Source organism: Nicotiana tomentosiformis, chromosome 12 (genome assembly GCF_000390325.3).
Source record: "Nicotiana tomentosiformis chromosome 12, ASM39032v3, whole genome shotgun sequence".
NCBI lineage: Eukaryota > Viridiplantae > Streptophyta > Magnoliopsida > Solanales > Solanaceae > Nicotiana > Nicotiana tomentosiformis.
Window position 1 is genome coordinate 122881971 of NC_090823.1, and position 22515 is coordinate 122904485.

Here is a 22515-nt window from a genome sequence, read left to right on the forward strand (position 1 = left end):
ATTATAGTAATATATTTACGACTACAAACTTAAAAAATATTTATGTATTTCTTAAATTTCATGATTAATCAAACATAATTATATAAAATAAAACGAACAGAGTACTTTGCTGCAACAAAAAACTAGATTTTGAGTGAAAAATGGAGCATGCACACTAACATAGGATCTCCTGCTTTGTGTGAATCTAAATGTGCTTATCCAAAGCTAATTTAGAACCCAAAAAAAAAAAAAATCAAAATTTAATGATGCAAATGAAGAATAAAGTGCAAGCTTTAATGCCAATGATTTCATAGAGCATGCAATATGGAAAGCTTCAAAAGGTAGTAACTAAAGAGAATATATGTGGGGACAAAGCTAGCTAGCTAGGTGTTCATAAATATTACAAGGCATACTTTATTTCCACTTATTACTTCAAAGCTTCCAAAAGAAAACAAATAAAATAGTAAATTATATTTGCATTATTAATGTCTTGATTAACTTTCTTTCCCTACACAATTATGTCTCACAGTGGACAAAGCCTACCGTTCACCTCTGCCGAAATTCAGTTTTTCGGTTAAACCGAAAACCGAACTAGTAAAACCAACTATAAATCGCAAACTGACCGAATAAATCAAAATTTTTGGTTCGGCCAGTTTTTTCGGTTCGGTCGGTATTATGCCCACCCCTACCTTGAGGAGTTTTATGGATCTTAATACCCAAAATTAAATCAGCAATTCCCAAGTCCTTCATATCAAACTTGCTAGTTAGCATACGCTTAGTCGCAATTATGTTGGCAATGTCATTACTCATTATCAGCATATCATTCACATATAAGCAAACAATGACTATGTGATTTGGAACATTTTTAATGTACACACATTTATCACATTCATTTATCTTAAAACCATTTGACAATATTGTTTGGTCAAATTTTGCATGCCATTGTTTGGGTGCTTGTTTTAGTCCGTAAAGGGACTTAACAAGTCTACATACCTTATTTTCTTTACCTGGAACCACAAACCCTTCAGGTTGTTCTATGTAGATTTATTCCTCCAAATCTCTACTTAAGAAGGTCGTCTTAACGTCCATTTGATGAATTTCAAGACCATAACCCGCAGCTAATGCTACTAATGTTCGTATGGACGTCATTCTTGTAACTAGAGAGTATGTATCAAAATAGTCAAGACCTTCTCGTTGTTTATACCCTTTGACCACAAGTCTTTCCTTATATTTATCAATAGTGCCATCATCTTTCATTTTCCTCTTAAAAATCTATTTAGAACCTAACAGTTTATTTTCATGAGGAAGATCAACCAATTCCCATGTATGGTTGTTCAATATGGATTCTATTTCACTATTGACTGCCTCTTTCCAAAATAATAATTCCGAAGAAGACATAGCTTCTTTAAATGTTCGAGGCTCGTTTTCCAATAAGAAAGTCACAAAATCTGGTCCAAATGAAGTAGACGTTCTTTGATATTTACTACGTCTTGAATCCTCCTGATTAAACATACTTTATTTTGTTTCTTCCCGAGGTCGTTTAGATCCTTCACCAATCGACTCACATTCCTTTTTATACAGATATATATTTTCGAAGAACTCAACATTATTTGATTCTATAACTGTATTATTATAAATGTCAGAATTTTCTGATTTATGAAGCAGAAATCGATATGCTTTACTATTGGTTGCATATCCTATCTTTTTGGTTTAGAAACTTGCACTTTTTCCAAACACCCACACACTTTAAGATAATTCAAGTTGGACTTTCTTCTTTTCTATTTTTCATATGGAATGAGTTGCGTTTTGCTATGGGGTACTCGATTTAGTATTCGGTTAGCCGTAAGAATGACTTCTCCCCACAAATTCTGTGGCAAACCGGAACTTATCAATAATGCATTCATCATCTCCTTTAACGATCGATTCTTTCTTTTCGCAATCCCATTGGATTGAGGCGTGTAAGGGCCCGTTGTTTGATGAATAATTCCATAATCTAAATATATTTCTTCAAAAGGAGATTCATATTCACCACCCCTATCACTTCTTATCATTTGATTTTCTTATTAAGTTGTGTTTCAACTTCATTTTTGTATTGCTTACATGTATCTATTACTTTATCTTTACTATTAAGTAAGTAAACATAGCAATATCGAGTATTGTCGTCAATAAAAGTTATGAAATACTTCTTTCCACCGCGAGATGGTATTGACTTCATATCGCAAATATCTGTGTGAATTAAGTCTAAAGGATTTGAATTCCTTTCAACTGACTTATAGGGATGTTTAACATACTTAGATTCCCTACATATTTGACATTTTGATTTGTCGCATTCAAACTTAGGCAATACTTCTAAATTAATCATTTTTTGCAAGGTTTTATAATTGACATGTCCCAAACGTATATGTCATAAATCATTTAACTCAAGTAAGTAAGAAGAAGCTGGAATTTTATTATTCTCAACGACCATTACATCCAGTTTGAAAAGGCCCTAAGTGAGGTAACCTTTTCCAACAAACATCTCATTCTTACTTATTACAACCTTATTAGATACAAAAACGAACTTAAACCCGTTATTAACAGGGAGTGCAGTAGAGACTAACTTCTTCCTAATCTCGGAAATATGAAGGACATTGTTCAGAGTCACCACCTTGCTAGAAGTCATTTTCAGAAATATATTGCCACATCCTTCAATTTTGGTTGTTGCAGAATTTCTCATAGAAAGCGTCTCTTCGGGTCCAACTGGAGCATATGTAGCAAACACTTCTTTAACAGCACAACACATGACGAGTGGCTCTAGAATCAATCCACCACTCCTTAGGATTTTCCTATCAGGTTGCATTCAGAAGGCATAACACACAAGTCATCAATATCTTCATGCTTTTCAACCATGTTTGCTTGACCCTTCTTCTTATCTTTCCTTGGAGACCGACAATCTACAGAATTGTGCCCAAACTTCCCACAGTTGTAGTAATTTCCTTTGAACCGCTTCTTGCTTGGGTTACTTTTCAGTCCAGAAGCCTTCTTCCTCTTTCTATTATTTTGAGGAACATCCTCAATAATGTTTGCTCCCATTATTGTTGAGTTTCCACGACCTTTCTTTTCAGCAGCTTTATTGTCCTCTTAGATTCTTAACCGAACAATGAGATCTTCAAGCAACATCTCCTTGCGTTTGTGTTTCTAGTAATTTTTGAAGTCCTTCCACAAAGGAGGCAACTTCTCAATCATCGATGCTACTTGGAATGCTTCATTAATGACAAGACCTTCAATGAAAATTCTGTTAGTAATAATAATATAATTAATACTTTTAACATAAGTATTAATTTGACTTATACCTTCAGTAAGGAGATCGTGAATAATCACTTACAATTTCTGAACTTGGGTAATAACAGACTTGTTATCTACCATTTTGTAGTCCAAAAATTTAGCAGCAACAAATTTCTTCAAACCGACATCCTCAGTTTTGTATTTCTTTTCAAGCGCAATCCACGGTTCTTTTGACGTCTCCACATTACTATAGACGTTATACATATCGTCCTCCAGTCCGCTAAGAATGTAATTCTTGCACAGAAAATCAGAATGCTTCCGCTAAGAATGGTTTAGTTTCTTTTAAGTGTTGTTACCTTGCTTTAGAAAATTTCATTTGATCGAAGAGTTAAAATGTGAACAAAATAAGAAGAAAACTTAGAGTTTCTAGTGAAAACTGTATTCTTTTATAGTATTTGAGTAAAAGAATTCGAGTTTCTGAAGACTTCATGGCTACCTCTGGTGTACCAGTTATCGTGCCCACGCTAAACGCTGGGTAGCCAAGTGCGTCCTCATTATCGGATAACCTGAATTCAGGGGCGAATGTAGTATTCAACCTACGGGTTCAATTGAACCCATAACTTCCGATGCGAAGAAAAAATTTATATGTAAAAATTCATTAAAATTGCAAAAATAGTAGATATGAACCCATAACTTTAAAAATATAATGCGTTAAATGCTAAAAACCTTGAAAGTTGAACCCATAAGATATAAATCCTGGATCCGCCTCTGCTTGAATTGTTGATTGAATCTACTTTTGAACGTGTGCCATTTTTGAATATTTCTTTTCAGCAGCTTTATTGTTGAGTTTCCACGATCTTTCTTTTCAGCAGCTTTATTGTCCTCTTAGATTCTCAACCGAACAATGAGATCTTCAAGCAACATCTCCTTGCGTTTGTGTTTCAAGTAATTTTTGAAGTCCTTCCACAAAGGAGGCAACTTCTCAATCATCGATGCTACTTAGAATGCTTCATTAATGACAAGACCTTCAATGAAAATTCTGTTAGTAATAATAATATAATTAATAATTTTAACATAAGTATTAATTTGACTTATACCTTCAGTAAGGAGATCGTGAATAATCACTTGCAATTTCTGAACTTGGGTAATAACAGACTTGTTATCTACCATTTTGTAGTCCAAAAATTTAGTGGCAACAAATTTCTTCAAACCGACATCCTCAGTTTTGTATTTCTTTTCAAGCGCAATCCACGGTTCTTTTGACGTCTCCACATTACTATAGACGTTATACATATCGTCCTCCAGTCCGCTAAGAATGTAATTCTTGCACCGAAAATCAGAATGCTTCCATGCCTCAGTCACGAGAAAGCGTTCATTGTCTGGAGTTTCGTCGGGCAGAACAAGAACATCTTCCTTAATGAACTTCTGTAGACTTAAAATCGTCAAATAAAAGAACATCTTCTGCTTCCACCACTTGAAATCAATCCCAGAAAATTTTTCGGGCTTATCTGCCGGTGCCGGTGCCAATGCCAGAGTTGTTCGGCTTGTCGATGCATTGGCAGTCACCATAGGAACAACCTGGTTTCCGTTCTCATTCATCATTTCTGTAAATGAATGACACAAACAAACGTTTAATAAACAACGAAGTTTTTATATCTTCAAACCGAATAAAACTGGAGTAGGAAATTACGTAGATTTTAATCTCCAACGGAGTAGAAAATCCCTAGGATTTTAATCTCTGAATAATAAATAGTAAACCAAAACAGAATACGTTAAAGTAAACAAATGGAGCAGAAAACCACAAAGGCTTTAATCTCCAAAACGGGAGTAGAAAACCACGAAGGTTTTTGGCTCCAAAACAGTGAGTGTAACACAAATACATAAAATGTTTAAGTTCCTTAAGCTTGTTTATTATATTGTATTTGTAAAATAATTCTGGAGAAGAAAATAACGTATAGACAGAAATGTAGAAGAAGTAGAAATTAATCCGAGCCCACTGAATTCACAGTGTATACTTAAGGAACTTAATCCCCGCATAGTACTCGAGGTTGTAGATTATTTTCTCCCATGATAGAACGGATGACACACTGGTATAGCGGTATTTCAAACCCAGTGTTTCAACAAACACAAATAGCGGCAACAAATCACACTTACTGTTGCTTTGTTGTAGTTAAAACAATGCAGAAAGGAAGAGGAGAATTCATAATTTTCGTAAGGAAAATATGAGGGAATGGTCTTCTATTTATAGCTAACATGTTGGGTCTAAATGAAGAGATGCAACTCTTCAGAAGGTCTGTCATGACTGTTTACATAAAAACGGCCATAACATAAATGACTATTTACGCAAAATAAAATGGGAATTCAAAACGTGGATGAAAATTAATTTTGATAGCAACATCTTCGTTAGCCCATATCCTATATGGAGATTATATAGCTTTGACATGAATGCATCTGCTGCAAATTTGGCATCATATGTATTGCCATTTACTTTAAGTTTCCTACATGCAAAGAGGTTGTATCGCTAGTGCAAGTGTCTTCTTAATCTTAAGTTAGCCATCCCCAAGTGCAGGTGGTTTTCAACAAATCAAACTTGTTCATATAAAAGGGGATAGATTATGCTATAATAGAACAAGATAGTGTTGAATAGAGACATTTTAGCGATACAGTTGAGGAGAATGAAGGCTGGAATATCAGTTGAGATTGCCATGAGAGTTTCACAAGCTATTAAACCTGTCAAATAAACAAAGAATTCAAGAGATGCAGACGCATTTATAAGTCTTGAATCACTGCAGAACTGTTCTCCTTTCTGCCGTGCCATCAGGATTCAACTGTCTCCAACAAATTTACATAAAATTGAAGACAAGTTTGCAAAATCTCATGTTCACAGAATGAACAATAACCTATGGCTAAGAGTGCCGATTTTCATGTCCTTTTGTATGCACAACCAAAATAATGGTACTAATATGTAAGAAACCAAACAAGGGAAAATGAATAATTTTGCCTTTGAACTATTTGAAATGGGATAATTTTGTCCTCCGTTTCATTTTTGGCCTAAAATTGCTCTCACTATTAGCTAGGTAGTTCGAAATGCCTCTTCACAAACTATTAAAAAACTACTAATATGACAAAAACCATCTTAAAAGATTAAGTAGGATTGAAACGCAATATAGATTGCAACACTAGATACAAACCCCTACATACTCGCATCTTAAGTTGATAAAATAAACTAAAACTTTGACATTGCAACCAACTATCCAACAATATGTAAGTGGATAATATGGACTAGTAGAGAGAGTAAAGAGTAAAGACCCTTTCGGGAATGAAAACAATTTCACTATTAGCAAATACTGAATTTCAATTTCTCTTTGGCCATGAATAGTTGTAAATTGAATTTTACAATATTTAATGTTCAAGTGAAATATTAAAATACTTATTAGAGGATATATATGAAATTAAGTGGTGATTTCTACTCACAAAATTTTCATTTTTTATAATTCTTTTTCCTAATTGTAGTTATTAATTGCTAAATTATAAGATATAGTATCTTCTCAAATGAAGTGTTGATTTTCACTTAAAATCTTCAATTCTTATAAAACGGTTTCTTAAGTGAAGTTATTTTTTAAACATAAGCTCAACTTCAACAATTTTTTTTTTTCAATTTTAGCTTCAAATACTATTTTATTAAGGGAACTCTTGGATTATCGGACCATTAACCCGGGTACAGAACAGATCAGTAGCAAAAGCCCAAAACCCTAAAAACCTTCCACCATATAAAATCATCCCTTTCATGTTTAGGGTTTCTCCTTCGCTTTCATTTTGCTTATAGCCTTCGAGCTCAGTCGCCACCCACCCACCACCTGTTCGACAAAATGTCGCAAGAATCACTAGTACTCCGCGGCACAATGAGGGCCCACACTGACTGGGTCACAGCCATCGCCACCCCAGTTGACAACTCCGATATGATCGTCACATCCTCACGTGACAAATCCATCATCGTTTGGTCAATAACAAAAGACGGCCCACAATACGGCGTCCCCCGTCGACGTCTCACCGGCCATGGCCATTTCGTTCAAGACGTCGTCCTTTCATCCGACGGCATGTTCGCTCTTTCCGGATCTTGGGACGGTGAGCTCCGTTTGTGGGATCTTCAAGCTGGTACCACCGCCCGTCGTTTCGTCGGACACACTAAGGATGTTTTGTCCGTCGCATTTTCTGTTGACAACCGTCAGATCGTGTCAGCATCCCGTGATAAGAGCATCAGGCTTTGGAACACTTTGGGTGAGTGTAAGTACACGATTCAGGACGGAGATTCGCATTCTGATTGGGTCTCATGTGTTCGTTTCAGCCCGAATAATCTTCAGCCAACTATCGTATCTGGGTCGTGGGACAGGACTGTAAAAATATGGAACCTTACCAACTGTAAGCTCCGTGCTACGCTTGCTGGACACACTGGGTATGTGAATACTGCGGCTGTGTCTCCAGATGGTTCTTTGTGTGCTAGTGGAGGAAAGGATGGAGTGATTTTGTTGTGGGATTTGGCTGAAGGGAAGAAATTGTACTCGCTTGAGTCGGGTTCTATTATTCACTCGCTTTGTTTTAGCCCAAATAGGTACTGGTTGTGTGCTGCCACTGAGTCGAGTATTAAGATTTGGGATTTGGAGAGCAAGAGTATCGTGGATGATTTGAAAGTTGATCTGAAGCAAGAGAGTGAAATGTCTTCTGAGGGAACTGCTTCTGGCAAAAACAAGGTGGGTTTGATTTTTGTTTTCATTTTTTGCTTCAAGAATGTTACTTTTGGTTTATTGGATTGTGTTATTGTATCATATGAAGTTATTTGTTGGTTGAATGCGTTTATTGTGAATATTAGTTCTTGTTGTAGTGTATTAATGATATAGATAGATTGACTAATAGCTGGAAATAGGTCTTTGAGAATGTTGTAGCAGTTCATAGTCTAATTAGACTAAAATAACTAAGTGTAGTTAATAATTCTAGCTGTTCTTGTTCTCGGGAATTCATGGTATAATATCCTCTACCCTGTTAAAAGTTATGGTTGTAATTGGAAGAGTATTAGTTTTTCAGTTGTATTTATCATCTGTAATTTGTCACCTATGACTCTCATTATCATTTTTTTGTGGTTTCTAGCATACTTTTCTACTGATGTAGTCTGTTGTTTTTAGCACAAATGAGTAGCTTTAATATATGGAATGATTGCAGCTGTTCTTAGTTTCAAGTTTATAATTTCTATCTCTGCCGTTCGGTTGGACCTATTTTTGTGAGGATTTATGTTCTAGGCAACAATAACAACAACAACCCAGTTTTTGTGAGGATTTATGTTCTAGGCAACAATGTCTTGGGAGGGTAGTGTGTACTCATACCTTACCCCTGCCTCGGAGAGTAGAGAGACTGTTTCTGATAGATTCTCGGCTCAAGAAGACAAAAAGAGACAATATATCAGTATCATCAACATAAACCACACGAATAATAGCAACATCATAAGAACCAGAAAATAGATTAAAAACAATAACAATAACCAGTGAATAAGGCTCGGTACTATGAAAAAATGGAAGAATAGTGTGAACACAACAATAATTGCTAGTAGCCTAAGACAAAACCTTATTAGACTAGCCTCACCCGGTACGAAGTAGAATAATGCTAAGCTACCTTCTAGCCTATCACCCTAATGCTCGACCTCCACCTCTTCCTATCAAGGGCCATGTCCTCGGAAATCTGAAGCCACGCTGTGTCTTGCCTGATCACCTCTCCCCAATACTTCTTAGATCGCCCTCTATCTCTTCTCGAATCGCTTATACCTCTTGACCGGGGCATCTGGGCTTCTTCTTCGCACGTGCCCAAACCATCTAAGCCTCGCTTCCTGCATCTTGTCATCCACAGAACCTCCTGACTGGTTCTACGCAATGACATTGTAAGTGTATTTTTACATGTTATAGAAACTTTCCATTTTCTTTAAGGTTGCCAATTAATATTTGTATAGAGAATTTCCTGCAATTTCTTCGAGTGACATAATGGATGTAAATCTTATTTACATCCATCAGTGAGTAGAACTTATTTTCTAATTATACCGTGCTGCCGTTGGACCTAATTTTTGTGATGATGTCCATATTTGTCAGTTCTAATATTGTCAATGTTGAAATAAGCTGTGAGTGTAGCTAACCTCATTGTATATCCATCTGCCAGGTCATATACTGCACCAGTTTGAGCTGGAGTGCTGATGGAAGCACACTTTTCAGCGGATACACAGATGGCTTGATTAGAGTGTGGGGTATTGGCCGTTATTAGGATGAAACATGTAGCACCATTTGGCCTGACCTTCATTTGGATGAAATCTAAAACATTGGAAGAAGTATGTCTGGAGTCTCCTTGTTTTCATGGCTACGAGGCCTTTTCTGTTACAGTTTTGGATTTTATTTAAGCATGTTATATTGGATGTAGATCCAAGAAGCTCTTTTGCCTAGCCTTATGAGTAATTTTATGTTTCCTTCTGTGTTTTTCTTACAGATCTTCAGTTTGTTTATGATTTTATGAGGATATATACATCTTGAATCTCTTTATACTCTTTTTTGTCCTCGTTTTTCTTGGTGTTGGGGGTCATCTATACTCCTGCAATTATTTATCAGTTTGCCTGGGTAAATAGCTTGTCGTTCCCTTTGTTTGTGTGCGCAAGAAGAGTTAGGTCATATACTCCCTTTGTTTTGTTCCCTATTGTCACTTGCAAGTTGACATATGGTAGCTAGAGGAAGTTGTTGGAGTTTATTCTGAAATGTAACTTCTATAAAAGCATATTTGAGGATGCACTCAATTTGTCGAAGTTATTTATTTGTTTTTGCTATAGAGCTTTGCCATTTTTGGTGTCATACTTAGACAAGTTTGTGCTATATTAACATTACATGCTATATATTGGCATTGTGATGTCTATCCTAAGGTGCCAAGTTTCTTATCAGCCAACGATTAGATTGAATCAACTTAAATATGAAATACAACGCTAAAGGCACCTTTAATGATGTCATAAATGTAATTGCCTCCATATCTTTATGTTAAGTATTTGGAAATCCACTTGTACTAATGGCAACTGTCCACGAATGCAGGATTTACTTGATGTAAAATCATCTTCCATTCAATAGAAAAAAATTCAATTCAACAAAATAAAAACTTATGTTCTTACAATATAAGTAGATGTGAGATATACAAATGTTCTTTTCCTAATGGTGAAAGTGTTACTTGGGTTCAATTTAATTCACAAAAGTTACTGATATAGTTCACAAGAACATTGATAACTTAAAGGGAAGAATGTACTATGCTTTTATGAAAATCATAGGTCAATAATCGATATAAGCATAGGGATTGAGAATGTCTATGATCTGAAATTGATGAGTAAGTTTAATTTTATTCACAAAGTTGGAAGAAAGTATGATTTTCACCTTTTTAAAATAAAAACGAATTTGCTCTGCACTGGCATGTTTCTTACTAAAAACTTTTAATTGTATTTTACTAGTCCAGTCTTGTTTGGAGAGACCAGAAGGATCACAGAAGCTTCTTCTCTCTAGCATTCGAAACCAAATTTGCGACTTTCATTGTTAAGGGATCAATATGTCAATGCACAAGACAGCTTTTGTCCAAAAATGAAATTTCCTCTCCCTCTAGTTCGGAGGCAGAACTATGATTTGAAGAGGGACACCACTCAAACTTAAGTAAATGCAGGAGCCAAAATCGAACCCAGGTAGCACTAAAAATTAAGTTGTGCTTTCCTAAATCGATAAATGTAGCTGTCTAAGATTTAAATCTTAGGGTGCAAATTAATATATATATATATATATATATATATATATATATATATATATATATATATATATATATATATATATATATATATATATATATATATATTTATTTATATTTTTTCTCGAAGTTAACGGAGGTCCGTAACCCCTACCCAAAGTATAGATCCTGCTCTAATCAGGGAAATAATTAACGGTAGAAGTGGAGGATCTGAAATAATAATTGTGAAATGTTAAAACTTAAAAGCAGAGGCAAGGGCATGTTTCTTATTTTAATTTTTCTACTATTACATAAGAGGGGATCTGAAAAAAATGGAAGGAAGAATGAAATAAAGAGAATTTAACTCACCCATATTATGTATTATCTAAAGGATTCTCACAACTATCATTAGATTGCAAGTCTTCATAATATTAGTGTAGTTAGTGAGGAAACAGGAGAGAAAATAAATTTAAATTTTCATTGCAATTACTATTTAAGTGATCTGATTATGTAAATATCTTTTACACAATCAGTGTATAGAATTTAAACTCTATTATATATTTGTGTTGGCCTTCAAAAAAGACACATACATCCTCTTCTCAATGAACTTGAATTTCTTTTTTTCCCGAGGTAAAATCATGGAGAAATACTACCACAAAACCAATAATAACATAGCCAAATGTTTAATTGTTTAAGGCATAGATTACTCGAATCAAAATCATCAGTTTTCCAGGTTTATGTTTTCCAAATTCATTTGCTCAATTAGTAGGCGTTTGGACATAAAAAATGTGAAATTTAAAAAAAGTAGTTTCTGAACTTAAGTTAAAAAATAGTTGAAAATTAAAATTATGTTTTGACATGCATTCCACTTAAAAAAAAATTTGTGAGAGAAAAATATTGCTTATTTGAAAAAGAGGCAAACTACTTTTTCAAATTTGAAATTCATCTTCCAAAATATTTGAAACTCATCTTTAAAAATTCAAAGAAATATATAACCAAATAATATTTTGAAAATGAGTATCGAACAAACAAGAAAAATTATTCATAGACAAACGGAGTAATGTTTCACTATTTATAGAAACTCCAAGAAATGTCTACGACTTATTTTCATTTCTTGTTTTTATAATATCAGCCGCTTTTTAATTCAATGCTCCAACCAAACAAACACACTTGCCAATTACAAGGTGACCCCATTCGGACATCGGAAGTTCAAACTTCAAAGCAGCTAACCAATTCTTAGCCTAAAACCCTCACAACTATTCACTTTTACAAGTTCCTAACAAATCAAAAGGGAAAATTATAGATAACAAGTTCCGGCCATAACAAAGGCCGGTGTAAACTAACAGAAGATAACCAAAGCAAAATTGATTGGATGTGGTTCGTTAAATTCCTTTCTTTCCCTTTTTTATATTATGCTTTTTATAGAATTGTATTTTGTGATGTTCAATTTTGTTTCATTTTTCATTGTTTTCCTTTTCTTTCTTCTTTCTCCCCATTGAATTAACCTTATCAAGTATCTATATTATCTAAAATATAAAAAAATATTTACATAATCAGGTCACTTGTTTGTCAATTACATGTAAATCTCTTGATAAACATTAATCGGTAATCTGGTAAAAATGGTAACTTGACTGTTATTTTTATACTGTAAATGTATATAACTTAAATTTTTATCGAGAAAGGGTCCAAATAGAGTGGAATGGGTGTAGATGATGCATACAGCAGAATCGTAACTAGTTTGGGAGTCGGATAGATTTGATTGATTGATCATTCATTCATTATGGACTGTGGTTTTCTTGGAATAGGGAATTTTGGAGAAGACATAAGAGGAAGGTATATGTTACAGTTGGAGTTTTGGGAAGCGGATACTTTTTGTATAAGTTGTATAATGCACACCGGCGAAAGCTTTCTGATCTTGAGAGAGAACTCGCCGACCAAAGGAGAAGCGAGGAACTCATTAAATCCCAGTTAAGATCTCTCTCTCTTTTTTGTTTTGTTTTCGTGAATGGTAATGCTTGTCTAAGAGTTTCGTCATGCTTGAAGTCATTAATGTCTGAATTGGTTTTGTTTGATCGGTAGGGTGAAGTCACATTTTGAAAATATTCAAAGGATAGCTGATTCAACGACGTTACCTCATGTAATGCGATGTTTAAGTAGTCAGATAGAAGAAGAATTGGACCTCGCACACTTGACAGAGAGGTTGATGAAAGGAAAAGATTTGCCAAATAGTCTAACAGCTGCAGAGAAGCTCGAGCTATGGGAGAGACTCAAAATTTTAAGTATGTAGAATGGGCTTTTAACTTTTGATGCATTGAAATTTGACATAGAGTAGTTTGCTTATCTTGTTTGGATGTTGTGGTCTTCCAGGTTTTACAAGAATGGTGTTGTCTCTCTGGGTGACAACACTGCTAAGCTTATATATTAGAGTTCAAGTCAACATATTAGGGAGACATCTCTATATAGACACAGCACGTGGCATTGGAAGTTCTGGCCAATTAGTAAGAACTGCTGCCTTTCTTGTTCATGACGGTATAATTGGTAGCTCGTGATTATCACTGTGTCTAAATTGTATTAGAGAAGCCTTGCCGCTAATTGTGTTCCTTAAGGTCATGTAATTTTAGATTGCTAGCTACTGATCAGTGTTGGTGTCTGGGATTATGTGAAATTCTTGTTCTTGGGAAGGTCTACACTTTTCGGTTGTTTGTAATGACTGCATCAGATTTGGCAACGACAACTCTGTTAGGCTCGAGCTCCTTAATTCATCCGGATCTCCCTTACTGAGAAAAGGTGGTTGGAACTCAGCTATAGCAGTGTACCCTACCACCAGACTGCAGCATATTCAAACCAGTAGAACTGAAGGATGTCTCCTGATATCTTTCTATACTCTCTATCACCCTTCCAAGTGCTGATTTCTTAACAGAAACCTTTTTTCATTTCAAATTCTTAACCTCCAACTTTTGCTTTCATTGCCTAACTACCCCGTTTAATCTTCTCTGCATCCATCTTATGCCCAGAGCCAAGTTCTTTTGTTCATCACTGCAGAACCTTTACTGTCTCTCATCATTACTTATCGGAAAAAAAAAAATTCTATCTGTCCACCGTGTGACTACTTTTGTACAAAGTTAATGCAAGCCTAGTTTTATTTTATTTGTGTCAGTTATTAAACTTTGAAAAAACTCACTGATAGCAATGTGTGCTCTTTTCTGATTTATAAAAAGGTAATATTTTACTATGCATATTTCAGGTGTACGTCCTCTTTCTATATAACAATACATTCCAAATTAGAATTATGTAGTTATGCTCCTCTTGGCCTGGTGTACTTTCGGTATTATTAAGTTTTGAAATTTGTTATGTGGCAGATGCCTTGTGCAGTCACATATTCAGGCAGATAATTGGTAGGTCAGTTTTGAGGTCATTCTAAATGAAATTCTGAAGATATTTGATAGAGCACCTTGCTATTCTCCTAAGCAGCTTTAAGTTCCCTAACAAAAGTGGGATTGCCATGCTTGTCTGCAAACCATAGAGTTATTGAACCAGGCTCTATTTATGAGTGTTCTAATCCCTCTTTTTCAAACTTTCACATCATGGACTCCTGGACTTACAGTTGCGGCGACAAATCCAATAGGGTGTGGACTAAGGTTAGGGCCGTGAGCCCTATAGATGCAATATGGACAAAAATTAGCTCACATGGTTTGAGAGTTTTACGGGGGATTGAAGCAGCAACCAACCTTTTGGAGGCTAGCTCTTTTTATGTAGTATCCTTGAAAGAATAATGGCATACAAAATAGATATGTCTTTTTTAATTATATTAAAAATGAACTCTTTGATTTGTCTTGTTCGTGAGGTGGGACAGAGCTGATTCTATTCAATTAATATACTTTAACTGCAATTCTCCGTAAAACAGATTAGTTTTCTGTTTTTTGGATTATATCTAGCCTGGACCTACCTTCGGCAATCAAACTACGTCTCAAACAATCTATTGATCATGTGTCAAATTCTTGGCTAAGTTGCAGTTTCTGATTTGTTAATATGTTCGTCTACTTGGTATTTTGAAGATTTCCAGATATGCTGCTTTGTCATCCCTCTGTAAAAGCATTCCTATGCAGATTTCAAAGGGTACCCATGTTCTTCTTGGACATCCAGTCACCCAGTTGTACTCCAAAATTTTCCTGTTGTCAGGTTCATAATGGTTTCATCTAATTTTGCATTTCACTTTTTGTCTCCCTTCTCATGGTGAAATGTCATCATCCTTAAGTTGAAGCTGAGCGTCTACTTGTTATGCAACGGGAGTTAAATTAATTTAATTGATTACCAGCAGCATGAGAACAATCGTAAGATTTGCACTAGCCATATCGAGGTAGAATGGCAAGAAATAAGTGGAACCAAAGACAAAGTGAAGCACTAAGTGCAGATACAAAAACAGAAATAAGGAGACTCTTATGTGCAGTTAATTATGACAACAAAGCGAAGTAGCAGGAAAACTATGTAGAGCCTACACACAGGAGGGAACCTACCCAAGAACCAAGGTGACTGTAATCTGTGGTTGGTGCTGGATAATGGGACATTTTCTTGGTAGAACTGGATCCTGACCTTTTGGTCTAGTACTGAGTATGTGGGTTTTTTACCCGAATTTGCAGTACGCTCAGCATCTTTCTGGGTGCCTCTCTCTCTCTCTCTCCATATATATATATATATATATATATATATATATATATATATGCTTCATGATATTAAATGAAGGAAATCTAACTGGAAAATATTCAACATCTAAAATTGTCTAGTTCTTGTACTCCCCATGTCTCAAACAATATGTAGTGGAGTGTGTGTGTGTGTGTGTGGGTGTGCGTACACACACTCACGGAGAACATTTGAACCTTGTGGTCCATAGTCCAATTGAAACCGAGGAATCAGGTCCTGTCAGAAGCTTGAAATCAAAATGGAATTTCAATTGGTTATTAGCAAAGGAAAAGGAAAATCAAGATTACATGTTAATCTTTTTATGCCCATGGGAGTGCAATTTCTTTTCTTTTTCGTTATTGTGGGATAAAGCTGATAGATGGTTAGATTTTAGCCCATAGTTCTTTTGCTTATGGGAAACTGCTCTTCTTGTTTTTCTTAGGATGAAGCTGATCTGATTGACAGAAATGACCAGCAGCGTTTTCTGGCCAGTGCAGATTATTTAACTACTTTTGGCTTGCCTACCTTAATCTCTAGTTTTGAAGCAGCAACTTCTGAAGTTCTAAAAGGGTAGGCCTCTTATTTCTTCCTTTACCATGCAAACCATCGCATTATATGCGCATCTACTGTTGTTTATTTGGTCAGTTCAGTATCATTCTTCTGAATTTGTGTTTGTTAACTGGCCAATCCTTTTAGTTTTTCCGTTATCCCTGAGCAAAAGAGTTGTCAATCTCCAAGTTAAGAGAGACGGCAAGATCAATATAATTGAGAGTATACACAACAAAGTCTAAACTGCTTTCAAGCCTTATACCCGCTCACATTGCTCCAATTTCAACCTTAGTATTTATCTATTGCCATCAATGTGTAGCCGTACTTAACAGTTGTGGTATTATGTTATATATGCTTGACTGTGGGCTTCTTCTTATGGCTGGTTCCGACTGATAATATCTTAAGCAGCTTGATGCAAAAGGTTGGAAAAATAAAGGCCCAATATGTTGGAGATATGTGGAACTGAGGAAGAGAGGCTCCACAAAGTGAGACAACCTGGATGAAGATATCGGTCAGAGTTCTGCAGGAGGGTATTGAAGCGTTACTGTTGTACTCTTGTAAATGCAGTTAAGATTGGAGAATCTATAATGGCATTGAGGGTTTATGAAGTGGGAAAGGAGAATTAAAACACTCGTGGGGCAAAGTGTTTCTAGATTGTTGAATCGAAGACAATGGTTATGGCTGCTTGGCAAGTTAAACCAATGTGCTTAAATAAACAATACACGGGCTTCTGCTAAACCGACATGTTATTTCATAGAACATTAAAGCATGTCTACATTTTTTATTTCTAACAACTAACTGGAAGTACCAAAATTGATGATAAATATTGAATACTGAGAAACCCATGCTCATATGCTATTTGAATTTCAGTTTTTTATATAAGAACTGAGTAGTGTTACTCCTAGTTTTTTTACAATTTGCAAGCAGTAGATGAGATCACATTTGTGTTATTCTCTGAATCGCTTTTCTTGTTTGTATACTTTCTTTGTAGTTGCATCTAAAGGATGTTTAGCTGGAAACAGATAACTACGAACATCAAGCACGATGGATAATATTAGAGCACAAATGTTATATTATGGAATTTAATGAGTTCGGATGAGATAAATAATACCAACTGCTCATTTTGCCATCTTCCAATTGCTGGGCGCTGGCGAGGCAAAGCTTCCCCAGTCTTACATAATTTCTTGAACTTGAGTTGGAGCTGATATGTAAATATCATTCTCCTTCTTCACAAAAAGGAAAAAATAGAATAAAAATCAATATCATTCTCCACGATTTACATATTTTGCTAGATGAAAGGGTTGATGATTAACCTTTCTTCGTGAACCTAAGGATTCTGGAGATTATTCTGTGTAATTATCCACAATATCTATATATAAAAGCTACATCTTGCCTGAAAGGTCTTTACAAAATAACACTGAACTTCTAATTTGTAGAAAACAGCTGAAGGATTTCTTCAACACTACTGTACTTCATGATACCATTATTCAGATATTGAACACCTTCATGAGCACGGCAAGTCCTCATCAGTGGCTGGGTTTTTTTATGCCAGAGGACTCTAAGCAAAATAGTGTTGATGTAAGTTTTAGCACTGGCAGCACAGATCTCTCCAATGCGTCAAAATTCGAACAACTTATGCAGGAGACACAAGCTGTGTTGTCAAGGTACTTCTCTTGCTATACATGCGTTTAGCAATATGAATTTCAGTTAGGTAATTAAAGCTCATCACTATGATGAGAATCAAATATAAACTTCTTTAGGGCACTAGGCACAATGTTAACCTGAATATTAAGAAAGCAATCATGTCAGCAATGCTACTTTCTGGAAGCAATCATGTGAGCAAGTCAGCTTCAAAAGTGACTTGCTTTGGATCACGTCATAGTGGAGAAGTTTTCATGTATATTATGTTTCTCCATATATAAGAACAGAAGGAGCTGATTTAATTTTGCACCTTTTTAAGATGCTTCTGTCATGAGTACGGAATTTCCCTTCTTGCATCCTTGGTCCAACTCCCCCGGGCTTCCGCCCCCTCCACCCAACCAAAAAATAAAACAAAAAAACAAAAAGGACCTAAAGGAATGGTCTTCTGTGTTATTTCTTCATCGCGGTAGTTAGCTTCCTTTTCCTAGTTTTGTAAAGCATAAGCATACAAAAACTACAGCAAACTTCTTCAATGTTTAAAGTTTATCCAATATTTTGTTTCTCAGTGCAATCTTGTTGTTTTGTGGTAAACCTGTTATCAACACTCACTGTCCCTTTTTGTATCGACAGTGCTGAATTTTGCAATATTGTTGAAATATCGCTAAAAGCAGCAGTGGATGTACTGATGGAAGACATAAGGGTCTTATGCGGAGAGGCCAATTTAACATCAGGCATGCCATTAGCTAAACTACTACCGCGGATAGCCCATATGGATCAGATTCTACTTGAAGAATCCAACAGGAACAGGTATATTCAAGTCATCCAAGACATACCGGAAGTAGAAATATTCTTCACCCTGTTATATGCAAGCAGTCCTTCTTCATAGTTTAGGTTCATTGTTGTATTGTAGCTTCAGCATAGACATGGATGTAAAAATAGTACATTTGGGTTTGGTTTAGTTTCTTTTAAGTGTTGTTACCTTGCTTTAGAAAATTTCATTTGATCGAAGAGTTAAAATGTGAACAAAATAAGAAGAAAACTTAGAGTTTCTAGTGAAAACTGTATTCTTTTATAGTATTCGAGTAAAAGAATTCGAGTTTCTGAAGACTTCATGGCCACCTCTGGTGTACCAGTTATCGTGCACACGCTAAACGCTGGGTAGCCAAGTGCGTCCTCATTATCGGATAACCTGAATTCAGGGGCGAATGTAGTATTCAACCTACGGGTTCAATTGAACCCATAACTTTCGATGCGAAGAAAAAATTTATATGTAAAAATTCATTAAAATTGCAAAAATAGTAGATATGAACCCATAACTTTAAAAATATAATGCGTTAAATGCTAAAAACCTTGAAAGTTGAACCCATAAGATATAAATCCTGGATCCGCCTCTGCTTGAATTGTTGATTGAATCTACTTTTGAACGTGTGCCATTTTTGAACATTTCTTGATGCTTGATTGATGAGGGTCCTCAGATCTTGGAGAAGTTGATTGTTATATATGTGAAACTTTGTGGAGCTCTTCTTGCTTCAGAGTTGAGACAAGCAAGCTTAAAATTTCCTAGTCATGCTCACTAGTCAAGATGAACAATCTAGCCAAAGGTAGTTGAAATATGATTTGGCTTTATTAGATTATGTGGTATGTTTTTCATTTTTTTTCTTTTGATCTTTTATACGTATCTTGCCTTCGTTCGTAATTTTTTATTACAAAAATGCAAGGTGTACAATAGATTCAATATGTCCCGTCCTTCCTTGGACCTTACATACGAGTTTAGTGCATTTAGCTGTCATTTTTTCATTCTACGATTGTAATTTGTTGAGTTTGCTCGTTATACCTTCGTGTTTATTTCTCATAATATCATAAAGTAATGCCAACTTAAGTGAACAAACAAGCTTACATTAGGAATATCGTCGGTTTGGTAAAAGCAAACGGTTTAAAAGAGAATGTGGTAAATACAAAATGCTTGTGTAAAACTGAAGATTATATAGGTGTGTTTTGTTTTCTAAACATTTTCCAGTAGAAACTTTATTTTAGTATCCAACACTCTTTAAATTTAGAAACTATCTCAAATGGACTATCGAAGAAAAACATAACCGAAGGAAGTCGTTTTTTCCTTGTAAGGCCACTCCAACCCTTACCTCCATTTTCTCCTCCAAAATGTAGGAAAGTTACTCCAATAATTACTTATTTTTTACTCCAAAAAAGAATATTTCATTTTATATTCTTCTCTCTTCAATATTATATTATTATCTTTATATAAATTTTATTTTTTTATTTCTATTAAAGAAAATTTATCTTTTTTTCTTTTTTACATATTCATCACATATAATTTAATATAAAATTATTTTACACCATAAATTTTTAAATAATATAATTTGTAAGCAAATATTATACATTATATATATTAAAGGATAATTCAAATAAAAGTGAAATCATTGAGATACAAGATAATTCAATACATATTACATAATGGTAAAATTCATATTAAATATTATAATTTATAATAAAATTAACTTACAATTTTACATAAAAATAATAAATCCACGAAAATTAATTTATCAAAATTATACGCCAAAGTTAAGATGTAAAATTAATATTATAAAGATATTACATAAACATAATTAGGTATATATAAAGAGATAAATTAAAAGAGCTAAATAATAAAATATGCATGAATAGTAATGGGGGAGATGAACAGTATCCCCATATTTGGAGAAATATTATTTATCCCCCATTTTGGAGGCAAAAATGGAGAGGGTTGGAGCTCTATTATGGCAAAAGTTGCCCCCATCACGGAGAAAATGAGGGAGGGTTGGAGATGGCCTAATGATAAATATTTTTTAGTGTTTGATTATAACAAAATGACTTGCTTTTTTGAAAACATTTTTCTCGTATCAAACACAAAATCACAAGAATTTTCAGCCTATTTTTGATATCATAACTCCATAAGCAGGTAAAATCTCTTGTTCACTTTCAAAGGACTGTTGCAGATAAGGGTTAATGTGCTCTTATCAATTTATCCCAATATGCGACAGCAGCACCAACAGTAACGATACATAAGCAAAATTGAAAATGCAATGCTTACCTTCTCTGTGAGATATGGTAAAAGAGTTTAGATACAAGCACTAAAAGAAGTGCTTTCAACACACTGTTTACCCGTAAAATGGTACAGTTGAATTTATACGTAATTTCTAGACAAGTGAACTAATTTGATCCTGAAATAATATAATAATTGAAGAAATACATAATACTTAGCCTTAGAATGTAGATGAAATAGCAAAGACGATGATTCCGTGAACACAATTTTCGAACACATCAATGATGAGATCTAAAAGTAAGAAAGTGAAATTGTATAAAATTTTGTATAGAATATAGTATATGTTCTTGCTAGAAAATTCGTGTCCCTTACAATGATATCTGAGCTCACTATTTATAGCTATGCCTAGGGAAAAGGTCCTAGGATCATGTCCTCCTTTAATGCCAATTATGAGGGTCATTGATAAAGATGTAACGTTGAGTATAAATGCCAAATTCTCTGTAACGGACTGTCGCTCTTAATACTGTAGAATATTTCTTAGTAAATGCTACCGGGCGTAGAGCATTTAATACACTTTTATGAATGTTATCCGTTCCGGTGACAAGCGCAGTAGCTGCGTTCGGTCCTCAACCATCCCATCTTGGATTCCACGTGTCCTCCTTTTAGTCAGCCATATGTCATATCATATTTTACCCTATACAAATAGTCCCCTGCTTTCCGTTGACATAACTTGTGTTACCGGAAAGTTGGTACAAATACCTTTTTAGCGGGAATTACTATAATTCCCTATGAAGGTCTCTGAGAGTTGATTAGACGCACGTCTCTCCGCATTTAATGCCCCGAACATGCATCATCCCATGATTTGGCACAAATTTTGCCGATTATCGAGGTAATCATGACCATGAATTTAGCCGTCAAAATTTTACTTATATGCAACTTTCTTTTCCTTTACGTTTCACAATTGCTTGAGCTTCTGATTTGCATCCTTGTTTTTCATCCTTTTTTTTTCTAATTTTCTTCAAACACAAATTCTTTACTTTCTTCTTTTCCAATGGCTTCTTCTTCCAAACGTGGTAGTTATTCAAAGAATAACAACTAAACCGAGGACTCCATTCCTCCAACAGTGGATTCCATCATCCCAAGGAGGCTTAGTACTTTGAAGGATTTTGAAGAGAAATTTCTTACTGCTAACCATCGTACATGGGCTGTTAATAGGTACCCTTCTTCCTTTCGTCCTTCCAGTATTCCTGCTGTGAAGGAGGACTGCCGCTGCAATGAGTTGAAAATTATCGCTGATGATCTATCGGAGCGAGTGTCCCTTCCCAAGGAAGGTTTTATATATTTTTTCATGTATCCCTTTACTTTGGGTGCGTTTTCTTTGAGCGGAGAGCTTGATTCTGTGATTGCGGAGTTTTACCTTCTCTACCAGGTATGTTTGGCACAGGTAAGTCCTTCAGTGTGGAGGACGATCTCCTGCCTCCGACGCTTGTGCCAAGAAACTGGAGAGGAGCTAACCTTAGCTCATGTGATAAATCTCTATTCTTCCAAAATCTTCCGCGGAGGAATGATAAATCTTTGCAAGCGTGGCTACCATG

At 35.1% G+C, this 22515-nt stretch overlaps 3 protein-coding genes across 3 annotated transcripts; 2 read left to right on the forward strand and 1 right to left on the reverse strand.

Moving 5' to 3' along the window:
* Positions 1 to 3156: 3156 nt before the first annotated feature.
* On the reverse strand, positions 3157 to 6061 carry LOC138903335 (uncharacterized). The gene is made up of 5 exons (XM_070191284.1): positions 5974 to 6061; positions 4341 to 4847; positions 4142 to 4238; positions 3344 to 3523; positions 3157 to 3253 (listed from the first exon to the last, which is right to left on the reverse strand). Exons 1-5 carry the CDS (start codon positions 6059 to 6061, stop codon positions 3157 to 3159), a joined length of 969 nt encoding a protein of 322 aa, XP_070047385.1.
* An 895-nt stretch (positions 6062 to 6956) lies between these two features.
* LOC104115300 (small ribosomal subunit protein RACK1) lies at positions 6957 to 9814 on the forward strand. The gene is made up of 2 exons (XM_009625892.3): positions 6957 to 7991; positions 9439 to 9814. The coding sequence occupies exons 1-2, from the start codon at positions 7113 to 7115 to the stop codon at positions 9538 to 9540; spliced, it is 981 nt and encodes a 326-aa protein (XP_009624187.1). The 5' UTR covers positions 6957 to 7112; the 3' UTR covers positions 9541 to 9814.
* A 2345-nt stretch (positions 9815 to 12159) lies between these two features.
* Positions 12160 to 18988, forward strand: LOC104115301 (peroxisome biogenesis protein 3-2-like). The gene is made up of 7 exons (XM_009625893.4): positions 12160 to 12393; positions 12822 to 12983; positions 13096 to 13295; positions 13384 to 13514; positions 16136 to 16263; positions 17679 to 17906; positions 18514 to 18988. The coding sequence occupies exons 1-7, from the start codon at positions 12389 to 12391 to the stop codon at positions 18767 to 18769; spliced, it is 1110 nt and encodes a 369-aa protein (XP_009624188.1). The 5' UTR covers positions 12160 to 12388; the 3' UTR covers positions 18770 to 18988.
* The last annotated feature ends 3527 nt before the right edge of the window (positions 18989 to 22515 follow it).